General features: G+C 41.8%; 1 protein-coding gene across 1 annotated transcript in view; it reads left to right on the top strand.

Annotated features, from left to right (window-relative positions):
• Window positions 1–260: 260 nt before the first annotated feature.
• Window positions 261–13,598, top strand: part of LOC310841174 (uncharacterized protein) — a gene marked incomplete at its 3' end in the record, with an annotated part of 240,448 nt that continues 227,110 nt past the window's right edge. The window contains exon 1 of the mRNA XM_083731761.1: window positions 261–1,321. Within this exon, the coding sequence (XP_083587887.1) occupies window positions 297–1,321 (1,025 nt within the window). The 5' untranslated portion in view covers window positions 261–296. The remainder of the gene's footprint in view (window positions 1,322–13,598) is intronic.

Consider the following 13,598-nt stretch of genomic DNA (forward strand, 5'->3'; position numbering starts at 1 on the left):
TGCCTGGAAGCGAAAGGAAAGTCCAATGCTGTAAAGAAAAATATTGCATAGGAACCTGGAATGTAAGAACCATGAACCTGGGTAAGTTGGAGGTGGTCAAAAATGAGATGGCAAGAATAAATATTGACATCCTGGGCATCAGTGAACTAAAATGGACGGGAATGGGTGAATTCAGTTCGGATGACCATCATATCTACTACTGTGGGCAAGAAACCCATAAAAGAAATGGAGTGGCCCTCATAGTCAACAAAAGAGTGGCGAAAGCTGTACTGGGATGCAATCTCAAAAATGATAGAATGATCTCGATACGAATCCAAGGCAGACCTTTTAACATCACAGTAATCCAAGTTTATGCACCAACTACTTGTGCTGAAGAAACTGAAATTGACCAATTCTATGAAGACTTACAAGACCTTATAGAAGTGACACCAAAGAAGGATGTTCTTCTCATTATAGGGGATTGGAATGCTAAAGTAGGGAGTCAAGAGATAAAAGGAACAACTGGCAAGTTTGGCCTTGGAGATCAAAACGAAGCAGGGCAAAGGCTAATAGAGTTCTGTCAAGAGAACAAGCTGGTCATCACAAACACGCTTTTCCAACAACACAAGAGACGACTCTACACATGGACATCACCAGATGGGCAGCATCGAAATCAGATTGATTATATTCTCTGCAGCCAAAGATGGAGAAGCTCTATACAGTCAGCAAAAACAAGACCTGGAGCTGACTGTGGCTCAGATCATCAGCTTCTTATAGCAAAATTCAAGCTTAAACTGAAGAAAGTAGGAAAAACCACTGGGCCGGTAAGATACAATCTAAGTCAAATCCCTTATGAATACACAGTGGAAGTGAGGAACAGGTTTAAGGATTTAGATTTGGTGGACAGAATGCCTGAAGAACTATGGATGGAGGCTCGTAACATTATACAGGAGGCAGCAACGAAAACCATCCCAATGAAAAGGAAATGCAAGAAAGCAAAGTGGCTGTCCAATGAGGCCTTACAAATAGCGAGGGAGAGAAGGCAAGCAAAATGCGAGGGAGATGGTGAAAGATACAGGAAATTGAATGCAGATTTCCAAAGAATAGCAAGGAGAGACAAGAAGACCTTCTTAAACGAGCAATGCAAAGAAATAGAGGAAAGCAATAGAATGGGAAGAACCAGAGATCTGTTCAAGAAAATTGGAGATATGAAAGGAACATTTCGTACAAAGATTTCCACAATAAAGGACAAAAGTGGAAAGGACCTAACAGAAGCAGAAGACATCAAGAAGAGGTGGCAAGAATACACAGAGGAATTATACCAGAAAGAAATGGATGTCTCGTATACCCCAGGTAGTGTGGTTGCTGACCTTGAGCCAGACATCCTGGAAAGTGAAGTCAAATGGGCCTTAGAAAGCACTGCAAATAACAAGGCCAGTGGAAGTGATGGCATTCCAGCTGAACTATTTAAAATTTTAAAAGATGATGCTGTTAAGGTGCTACACTCAATATGCCAGCAAGTTTGGAAAACTCAGCAGTGGCCAGAGGATTGGAGAAGATCAGTCTACATCCCAATCCCAAAGAAGGGCAGTGCCAAAGAATGCTCCAACTACCGCACAATTGCACTCATTTCACACGCTAGCAAGGTTATGCTTCAAATTCTACAAGGAAGGCTCAAGCAGTATGTGGACCGAGAACTCCCAGAAGTGCAAGCTGGATTTAGAAGAGGCAGAGGAACCAGAGACCAAATTGCAAACATGCGCTGGATTATGGAGAAAGCTAGAGAGTTCCAGAAAGACATCTACTTCTGCTTCATTGACTATGCAAAAGCTTTTGACTGTGTCGACCACGGCAAACTATGGCAAGTTCTTAAAGAAATGGGAGTGCCAGATCACCTCATCTGTCTCCTGAGAAATCTCTATGTGGGACAAGAAGCTACAGTTAGAACTGGATATGGAACAACTGATTGGTTCAAAATTGGGAAAGGAGTACGACAAGGCTGTATTTTGTCTCCCTGCTTATTTAACTTATATGCAGAATTCATCATGCGAAAGGCTGGGCTGGATGAATCCCTAGCCGGAATTAAGATTGCCGGAAGAAATATCAACAACCTCAGATATGCAGATGACACAACCTTGATGGCAGAAAGTGAGGAGGAATTAAAGAACCTTTTAATGAGGGTGAAAGAGGAGAGCGCAAAATATGGTCTGAAGCTCAACATCAAAAAAACGAAGATCATGGCCACTGGTCCCATCACCTCCTGGCAAATAGAAGGGGAAGAAATGGAGGTAGTGAGAGATTTTACTTTCTTGGGCTCAATGATCACTGCAGATGGTGACAGCAGCCACGAAATTAAAAGACGCCTGCTTCTTGGGAGAAGGGCAATGACAGGCCTAGACAGCATCTTGAGAAGTAGAGACATCACCTTGCCAACAAAGGTTCGTATAGTTAAAGCTATGGTTTTCCCAGTAGTGATGTATGGAAGTGAGAGCTGGACCATAAAGAAGGCTGATCGCCGAAGAATTGATGCTTTTGAATTATGGTGCTGGAGGAGACTCTTGAGAGTCCCATGGACTGCAAGAAGATCAAACCTCTCCATACTGAAGGAAATCAACCCTGAGTGCTCACTGGAAGGACAGATTGTGAAGCTGAGGCTCCAGTACTTTGGCCACCTCATGAGAAGAGAAGACTCCCTGGAGAAGACCCTGATGTTGGGAAAGATGGAGGGCACAAGGAGAAGGGGACGGCAGAGGACGAGATGGTTGGATAGTGTTTTCGAGGTTACCAGCATGAGTTTGAGCAAACTGCGGCAGGCAGTGGAGGACAGAGGTGCCTGGCGTTCTCTGGTCCATGGGGTCACGAAGAGTCGGACACGACTAAACGACTAAACAACAACAACAACAACAATTCTTCTATTCATGTACAAATCTTCTGGTGGATGAAGCCTGCTTTGGGCAAGAAATTAATGGGCGTAACCACTTCCCTGTTTTACCATGAGCCTTATTGAAAAGTTTGGACTGTATTTTCAGTTATTTTAAGGTTCTTTTATTTAGCTTTACTTTTTTACACTTTCTGTACATGTGAAATGTGACTGATGATACAGTTTTTGTGGTTTACATTACAGTGATACCTCGGGTTACATACACTTCAGGTTACATACGCTTCAGGTTACAGACTCCGCTAACCCAAAAATAGTACCTTGGGTTAAGAACTTTGCTTCAGGATGAGAACAGAAATCGTGCTCCAGCAGCACGGCAGCAGCAGGAGGCCCCATTAGCTAAAGTGGTGCTTCAGGTTAAGAACAATTTCAGGTTAAGAACAGACCTCAGGAACGAATTAAGTACTTAACCCGAAGTACCACTGTACTTTGTTCATTACCATAAATTTCTTGAAAATCTCAATAAAATATTTGGGGAGTGGTGGGGGAATTACACCCTGGAAGAAAAGTAAGATAAATATTCCAAACTCAGGCAGGAGTAGGATCATCCTAAAATCCCCACCACCACCACTATGAATCTAATAAACAGAATTGTGTTATATTGCTCCTTGCTCAAAAAAGAGGAAGATACACATTTCATAGAATGCATCATTGTTTTAATTAAGGAGGCTTAAAACCTGTGCAAGCTCAGTACAGTAGCTGTACAATAAATCCCATGACAACTGTCACCAAGACTCACCCGCAGCTGTCCAGGGAGTATAACCAAGGCCTCCCTTGCACACGGCACAGTTTATACCTATAAAAACGCAGAGTGCAGCTTTCACACAGCAATATAGCAAGGATACACAGCTGTGCACACATGGCTAGCAGAGGAAGGGAAGCCACCAGCAGAAAAATAATTTTGTATGACTGTGTGGATCTGGAAAGTGATTAAAATTATTCACCATGTTCTCTCTGTCTCCCTTTTATTCCTAAAAATATGAATAAGTTTATTTACTTGTTTCTCTATTAGAACAAATGAATGGCATGGCAATTTTTTAAAAAGAAATATGTTTGGGTAAAAAAAGGGGGGGCAACAAAATAGAAAATCAGTAGCCCTTACATCCAAAACAAAGTCAGCTTGCCAATAGAACTGACCACATATTGTGCCTATGTCTTTTTTTTTTAACGCTTATTTTTATTGAGTTTATGAAATACAGAAAAAAGAATAGAAAACAGATTATAGGAATAAAATAAAAAAATTACAAATTTCCATGTTCTTTTTTCCATCAAGTCTAATGGACTTCCCCGCATCCTCCCAACCCTGCATTCTCTATAGTACAGAACATCAGCAATTTGTTAACTTGTTTCAATACTTATTGTATCCTTCATTTTATCATGTTACCTAATTTCAAATATGTTATAACCCAAATCATGTACATTTTAATTTAAACACAATAAAGTTATTTCATTATTCTACCTCTGACTTCTTGTGCCTTAATTTCAATTTCATTAATTTATCATTGCTGAAGCTAGAATTTCTTAAAAGGTGCATTTTTTAGCATTCGTACAGCTTATAATGTTTTTTCAAATAGTCCTTAAATTTTTTCCAGTCCTCCTCAATTGTTTCTTCTCCCAAGTCTCGGATTCTGCCAGTCATTTCGGCCAGTTCCATATAGTCCATCAACTGCGTGTGCCATTCCTCCAGCGTGGGTAGATCTTGTGTCTTCCAATGCTTTGCAATCAGGATCCTTGCTGCTGTAGTGGCGTACATAAAAAAAGTTCTATCTTTCTTAAGCACTCTCTGGTCCACCATGCCCAGGAGAAAGGCCTCCGGTTTCTTAGGTAAAGTAAATCTAAGTACCTTTTTTAGTTCATTATGAATCATCTCCCAAAAGGCCTTCACTTTCGGGCAGGTCCACCAGAGGTGAAAGAATGTCCCCTCCGCCTCTTTACATTTCCAACATTTATTGTCAGACAGGTGATATATCTTAGCAAGCTTGACTGGGGTCATGTACCACCGGTATATCATTTTCATAATGTTTTCCTTCAAGGCACTACATGCCGTAAATTTCATTCCGGTGTTCCATAACCTTTCCCAGTCTTCAAACATAATGTTATGCCCCAAATCCTGCACCCATTTTATCATGGCGGATTTGACTGTCTCATCCTGAGTATTCCATTTAAGCAGCAAGTTATACATTCTCGAAAGTAATTTATTTTTTGGCTCTAACAGTTCTGTCTCTAGTTTCGATTTTTCCACCTGGAATCCAACCTTCTTGTCCACTTTAAAAACCTCTTGAATTTGTGCATAGTGCAACCAATCTCGCACCTTGTTTTTTAGTTTTTCCAAGCTCTGCAACCTCCAATTGTCTCCAATTTTTTCAATTATTTCCCCATATTTAGGCCAATTGGCCTCCATGTTAAGTCTCTTACGTGCCTTGGCCTCCACCGGTGAGAGCCACCTCGGAGTCTTACTCTCCAATAAGTCTTTATATTTTGTCCAGACCATCAAAATTGCTCTTCTGACAATGTGGTTTTTAAACAATTTGTGCACTTTAACCTTGTCATACCACAAATATGCATGCCACCCAAAAGCATTGTCAAACCCTTCCAGATCTAGGACATCAGTGTTTTCCAGTAAAATCCAATCTTTCAACCAGCAGAAGGCTGCAGATTCATAATATAACCTCAAGTCTGGCAGGGCAAATCCCCCTCTTTCTTTCGCATCAGTTAATATTTTAAACTTTATTCGGGGCTTTTTGCCCTGCCAAACAAACTTGGAAATATCCTTCTGCCACTTTCCAAAACATTCCACCTTGTCCACGATCTGTAGGGCCTGAAACAAAAATAACATTTTCGGCAATACATTCATCTTTATAGCTGCTATTCGGCCCAACAAGGAAAGTTTCAATCTTGACCATGTTTCCAAATCTCTTTTGATTTCTGACCAACATTTCTCATAGTTATCTTTAAACAAATTCAAATTTTTGGAGGTCAGATACACCCCTAGGTATTTTACTTTTTTAACCACATTTAGTTCTGTTTCTTTCAGGAACTCATCTGTTTCTGTAGTTGTCAAATTTTTTGCTAGAACCTTAGTTTTTTGCTTGTTCAACTTAAATCCCGCCACCAGCCCAAAGTCAGAGATTAATTCTAACACTCTTTTAGTACTAGAGACTGGCTCCTGTAATGTTAGTACCAGGTCATCTGCAAATGCTTTCAATTTATATTGTTTCACTCCGACCTCAATTCCCTGTACCAACCGGTCCTTTCGAATCATGTTCAATAGCACCTCCAGAACTGAAATAAACAATAGGGGGGATAGAGGGCACCCCTGCCGTGTCCCTTTTTCAATTTTAAACTCCTCTGTCACCACATTGTTTACTATCAATTTCGCTTTTTGTTCTGAATATATTGCTTCTATTCCATTTTCAAACCCCCGCCCCACTCCCATCCCTTCCAAGTTTCTCTTCATAAACATCCAAGAGATATTGTCAAAGGCTTTCTCCGCATCAATAAAAATTAAAACCGCTCTAGTGTTAAGATTTGTTTGTAGAAGTTCCAAAATGTCGATAATGTTTCTTGTGTTATCAAACAAATGCCTACCAGGGAGAAAGCCGGCCTGGTCCTTATGGATCACTTCATTAAGCACTTTTTTAAACCTACTTGCCAAAATGTCCGCAAAAATTTTGTAATCCACATTTAGGAGTGAGATGGGGCGGTAGTTCTTAAGCTGGGTCTTTTCAGTTTCTAGTTTGGGTATCAATGTGATGAAAGCTTCTTTCCACGTTTCCGGTGCCTTCCTCCCCTCCATAATCTGGTTACAAACCTCCAACAAAGGTTGTGTCAAATAGTCCTTCAAAACCTTGTAATATTTGGAGGTAAGTCCATCGGGGCCTGGAGATTTGCCTAATTGAAGGTTCTGAATGGCACTTTCAATTTCTTGCTGTGTGATATTACTATTCAGGGTTGTTCTCATTTCCTGAGGTATTTTCTGTAATCCGTTAGTTTTAAGAAATTGGTCCACCTCCGAATCTTTCTGCGGCCCTTGTGAATAAAGTTCTTTGAAATATCTCTGGAAGCACTTTCTAATTTCCTCGGGTTTCTGAACCATTCTCCCTTCAATCTCTAGATTTGTAACTGTATTAAGTTTTTGTCTCTTTTTCAACTGCCATGCTAGCAGTTTCCCACACTTATTTGCTGATTCAAAAGATCTTTGTTTCATTTGTTTAATTTTCCATTCCACCTCTTGATTTATCAATTTCAAATATTGTGCTTGGAAAAATTTCACTTCTCTCAGCACTTCCTTCGACTTGGGCCTAGATCTTAATTTTTTCTCTCCATCTCTTATTTTTTCCAATATCTTCTCCTTCTTTTCATTCCAGAGCTTTTTCTTGATCGTGTTTTGTTGTATTAGAAACCCTCTCATAACTGCTTTACTTGCGTCCCAGATTGTTCTTTTTTCCACAGTGGTATTTAAATTTATCTCAAAATAGTCCTTTAAAGTTTTTTGGGCCTTCTTAACAATCTTCTCGTCCCTTAGTAAGGTGTCATTCATTTTCCATCTAAAGGATCCGGTTGTATTTAGTCTCAGTTCCATTTTCAAAGCGTTATGGTCGGAGCAGGTTTTTGGGCAGATTTCCACCTTTCTAGTCTTGGGTGCCAGTCCTCTAGTTATCCATATTTGGTCGATTCGTGTCCATGTCAGATGAGCTTCAGAAAAGAAAGTTCCTTCTTTTCCTAGGGGGTTCCTAACCCTCCATATGTCAATTAAGTCCATATTGTCAGTCATTTCAAAAAAAGTTTTAGGTAGTCTGCCATCTTTCGTTATGTTAGCACTTTGCGACTTATCCATATTTACAGACACAACCCCATTCATGTCGCCCAACATAATGATGTTGTTGTAATCTAAGTAGTCCAGCATGATCTCATGCAGCTTCCTGAAAAATTCCGATTTTCCTTCATTTGGAGCATATATTCCTAATATCAAAAATTTTTCTCCTTGTGTCTGGATTTTAATCGCCAAAATTCTGCCGTGTTCATCTTTAAATAAAAATTTCGGTGACAGGCTCTCCTTTGCATATATCACCACTCCTCTTTTCTTGACTTTATCCGAAGAAATAAATTCTTGGCCTAATCTTTTGTTAATTAGCACTTTTCTGTGGAGCCTTGTCACATGTGTTTCTTGCAGGCAAATAATGTCCAATTGTTCTTTTTTCAAAATATGAAATACTTTTCTTCTTTTTTCCGGAGAATTTCTGCCATTTATATTCCAACTAAGAAGCTGCAAAGACATCCTGGTCTAATTGGTGGGTCCTACAATGGGGTGTCTAGGTTTCCCTCTGATCCCGGAGGTGGTAGTGCTGGTCCAGATCCAGAAGGTGTAGGTTTTGGAGATGGTCCCGGTGGTGGTGGTGGCCAAGAAGCTGCAGCTCCTTTCTGGAGGTCCTCCTCGTGGTCGTGTAGGAACTTCTGCTGGTCCTCAGGTGTTTTGATTCTTACTTTCCTTCCTTTGTAAGTAAATGATAGTCCTTGCGGAAACTCCCACCTATAAGGGATTGCGTTATATCTCAACAATTTGGTCAGATCTGTGTAAGTGGTCCTAAGATCCAAAAGATGTTTGGGTATATCTCTATAGATTTCAGCCTTTTTACCTTCTATCTCCAAAGATTTTTTAAAATGTAGGCCTAGTATCTTGTCTCTTTCCTCTCTTGATCTCAAAATAACCAAACAGTCTCTGGACTTATCTTTCTTTATCGATTTTCCCAGTCTAAAAGCCGTCACAATTTTGAAGTCCTTGTCTTCCTCAATCCCCCAGAATTTGGAGAACAAAAGTGTCAAAAATCCCTCTAAATTTCCTTCCTCCAGTTCTGGGATGGCCCTTAACCTGAGATTATTTTCCTTACTTTTCAGTTCAACCAATGACAGGTAGGCTTGTTGTTCCCCTACCTGTCTTTTCAGAGGCCTTACTTCCCCCTTAATCTCATCAACCTTTTTGTTCGCCTGTTCTGCTTTTTGACTGGCTTCCACAGCTAGTTTACAATTTTCAGCCGTGGCTCCTTGCAGTTTCTCAATTGCCTGAGTGTGCTGGGAAACCTGATCAGATAATTTACTAATAGAGGATGTAGCTTGATCAATTTTTGATGATTGATTGTCCACTTTTTGATTTAAAATTGCCAGTTGTTCCAAAATTTGTTTCAGGACTGTTTCAGATCCTCCAGTTGCCATGTCTTCTGCAGCAGGCTCTTCAACTTCCACCTCCTGTGCTGTCAGCACAGTTGGGACAGATGATCTACGTTGATGAGTTAGGGTTGTTTGAACAAGTTGCACCGGTTTCTTTTCTTTTTCTTTAGCTTTGGCTGCTCTTGTTCTCCCTGAGCCACTCATTCCACACCTGCCTCTGTTCAAGGTCAAATTATCTTTTATTCCATGAGTCAGACAAGTCCAGAGTGTAAACAATTAAACCACAGAAAGTCACAATAAAGTACAGTTCCCAGGCCTCTATGTCTCCACAATCCTCTAGGGGGGGTGTTTCAAAGTTTCAAGGAAGGAGAGAACTCTTTTCCGCCATTGAAGTTCTTATATTCCCTATATTAAATCTTAGTAGTTCCAGAGCACAAAAGGAAGGTTCCCCGGGCTTTCTATTTCTTGAAAAAAGGCCACAAGGTGTCAAGAAGGGTCCCAGCAACAATGTTTAAGCGTTAATATCTCAGTCTATGTAACAGTTTAAACTCCAACAACAGTATCAGCAGTTTGACAGTTCTCTTTTTGCGCACTGACAGTCCGACAACTGGGTTGTCCCTTTTAACTCCGCATAGCTCAAAATTAGGAAGAAAGTTCCCAGAATAAAGTCCACAAATTTTACAAAGATTTCCCACTTGTCTTTTCAATACAAAGTCTATCAATGCACCCTTGTTTTGCTTTTACGATCCCTTTTGAACGCTTCAGCGCACTTCTGAGCCGTTGCTTTGATCTAGTTAGCAAGATCGGGAGACGGACTTCCTGTTACTCGCCTCCCGTTTTCAGGCAAATTCCACAATTTTAGTCCAGTATTTAGTTCCCCTTACTCACGGGTATGTTACAGCCAATTTCGATGTTTTCAAGAAGAAAGGTCAGCGCTCATCAGCAGCAGCAGAGCGGCTTTGCTTCCACGAAAAGAGCGATGAACTCACAGCGCCGCTCCCCCTTTCACGTTCCGGAGCCCCTTACGAGGTTCCTTCTTCGTTTCTGGGGGGGCTTTTGGCGCCCGCCGAGTCCCACGGCCACAGGCTCGCTCTGCCTGTGGTTTTTCTTAATGGGTCTCCGCTTTGCCGCAGCGGACGACCCTTTTTCGCGGAGCCCCTCTTCACAGAGTAAAGAGGACCGCCATTGCCGTTTTGCGCCGCCTCCGGAAGTGAGATTGTGCCTATGTCTAGGACTAACCCAAGCACTATTCCTCAAAATGTAGGTGTAATCTGTAGTCAACAGCACTGACCCAAGTAATTTAGGTCAGATGACGTGGAGGGGATGACTTTTATGTAAAACATGTTACCAACATTAACAAAGGAGTGGGGGGTGGGACAGCACTCATCTGACCTTTCAATGGCTGAGTCACTCTAGCTTACCAAAATGTGGAAAGGTGAGGTGGCAGAGAGCCTGGCAGAGCTCGTATCCCTTGAATCTCCTCTCCCTTCAACTTCCCAGTAAGCAGCAGTGATGCAGCTGTCATGTCAGGTCAGCACTGACACTGCACTTCACTGTCTACAGCCAGTTACCAAGTTGTTTGGGGAGGGGCTGACTAAGAATTGATTCAGAATGTTAGGGGAGGGGTAGTACCTCTGGCAGGAGACGTGTCATGCTCCCTCTGGGGTAGTTTGTCCACCTTTGGTCCGCAGCCAGCTCTCAGCTCTCACCTGCGGCTCCTAGAAGCTGTCAGCATGCAACTGGCCAACTGGATTCAACTGGCCAGCTAAACCAGGTGAGGGTAGCCGATGGGTCTCAAACCCTCAGTGAGTTAGGGGCTTCCCTAACAGGCTGCGGCAGGTTGAGCAGACAGGATTAATAGTGAGCCCAATGGCCAAGGAGGTGGCTCCATTTTAGATACAGGGGAAAATCTAGATCAGCGGTGGGGAAGCTGTGGCCTTCCAGTTCCTCCTGAACATCTTCGTCCATCTTCCCTAACTACTGACCTTGCCAGCTAGAGCTGACACATGAAATCCAGCAACATTTAGAAGGCCACAGGTTCCCCACCCCGATCTAGACGATGATTTCCTCTCAGTGGAAACTAAGCAGCTCTCTCTCTCTCTCTCTCTCTCTCTCTCACACACACATATATCCCAGTTGTGCCAGGAACAATGAATACAAAAGGAAGCACATTTGACATTTTAGTCAGATCTATTTCTAAAGGGACAAGCTACTCTTTCAAAAATAGCTTTATTAATTCAGTTTTACAACAGAAAATGGCTCAGAAGCATTAACCTTAATTTTAGTCTCTTGCAATAGCTGGTCTTTCTCAGTTCCCTGCATAATAAAATAAGTATAAAATTGGTTTCTGTTGAGAATGACTTTTACATCTCTTGCTAACAGCAAACAGCGATCAAGAAGGTATGCTTAGTACTTAATGCTCTTTTTTCCCTTTATAACATCTGCTAATCCTCTTGATCATACAGCTGCCTGCTGCCTTCTTAAGGACAATACAAAGTTGGGAAGCTTGGAATAAGTATGAATATTTTTATGCTGTGCCTTTAGGGAACACACGTAGGTATCTACAGTAAAAAGGTACAGTGGGTTGAATCCAGAGTTGTGCTTAATGGAATTCCACATGTGCTGGAGGAATGAAACAGGAACGTGGTCTTTGCCAATAACTCTCCCTGTAGCACGCTGTGGCTCCTGAAAAGCTGACCCAGGAGGTTGGAGACCTCCCACAGCGGCATGAGGGCAGCTTTGGGGGCTGCCAGAAAAATGAGGCATCTATGATTACTGCTTCCCCTCTCCCCCAATGGGAAGCCTCAGCCTCTGTTGGATCTTGGAGCCTTTTATTAATGGAAGTGCCCTTCCATCCATGATATGACCAATCTGAATCCAACTCACTGTTGTTGCTTCAAAGTTAATGTCTCTAGTGCATCAGCAGTCCTAGTGCATCAGAAGTCATCTACTGTCTACATCATATCACCTACATACATGAATTTTATAAAAAATAACATAAAACGGAATAAATTTCCTGCTCTCGCATGAGTGTGGATGGAAGGAAGAAGTCAACAAAGGATAGAAAGGAGATTCAAGCTTAAAAATGAATAAACGTCAGCAAATGCAGTTCTTGTGCTTTTTTTGGGGTTAAATTAAGGGGTAAGAACTAAGAGAGAAGATTAAGGGGAAAGCAGTTCCAGAGCAAGATTTACAGTGGCCACGTATCCTCTATTTGCAAGACTGTCAGGTCCACTCTAACGGTAGGGCCAACCTACCATGGTAGGGCTGTATAATACAGCACAGATGAGGTTTTGAGCATTTGTGGTCTAGCAAGTATTGGAGGGGATGTGTTTGGTTGGCATAGTATATTCAGTAACGAGGGAGGATGAGGAACAGAAGGTCTTCAGTCCATCGTACATCCTTGTAAGCTTGTTTTCTATCAGTAGCTTTCTTTTCTTTTTAAAACGCTTGTGTACAAACCCAGTGTCAATCAATTTCCTGCTCTGTGTCACTTCATGGTGAAACAGAGATACTGGGTCACAAACCTTCTTCTTCTTTTCCCTCCAGTAGAACAACAAGAGATACAACAAAGCCGCTATGATCAGAGACACAGCACACAGCAAGTCCTGATATCTTGCTGCTTTGAAGAAAAATTGACCTCTTCCCACATACCAGTGGGATGGTGAGACAGCATGACTTTTATGAATATTCCAGTTCAGCTTCTTGCTACCATGCAAGTTACATACTGAGAAGCAGTGAGAGGTAGGTCTATCATCACTAGCCGTAACTGAGAGAGCAGACCTCCATGGTGGCATATCTGAATGCTGTCCTTGTGTTCAGATTTTCACTTTAAAAACAAGTTTTCACAGTGAACTTGACAAACTTCGAATAAGGACCACTCTCTTTTTCTATCTATTGTGATTTACGTATCTTTAGGGCACCCGAGAACATCCTTCCAAGCATTTATTTATATAACTAACAAAATGTATGCACCTCTTGATTGTAAGAAAACCTCTGAACAACTCAGAACCCCTGCCCTATAAAACTTTGAAAATGCTGATTAAAAACAGTTAAAATCAAGTATTTAAAAATATCTAGAAGATGATTTTCCCAGTAGTGATGTATGGAAGTGAAAGCTGGACCATAAAGAAGGCTGATTGCCGAAGAATTGATGCTTTCGAATTATGGTGCTGGAGGAGACTCTTGAGAGTCCCGTGGACTGCAAGAAGATCAAACCTCTCCATTCTTAAGGAAATCAGCCCTGAGTGCTCACTGGAAGGACAGATCGTGAAGCTGAGGCTCCAATACTTTGGCCACCTCATGAGAAGAGAAGACTCCCTGGAAAAGACCCTGATGTTGGGAAAGATGGAGGGCACAAGGAGAAGGGGACGATAGAGGACGAGATGGTTGGATAGTGTTCTCGAAGCTACCAGCATGAGTTTGACTAAACTGCGGCAGGCAGTGGAGGACAGAAGTGCCTGGCGTGCTTTGGTCCATGGGGTCACGAAGAGTCGGACACGTCTAAACGACTAAA

This window comes from Podarcis gaigeae (genome assembly GCF_964106915.1).
Source record: "Podarcis gaigeae genome assembly, chromosome: 3".
Taxonomy (NCBI): Eukaryota; Metazoa; Chordata; class Lepidosauria; order Squamata; family Lacertidae; genus Podarcis; species Podarcis gaigeae.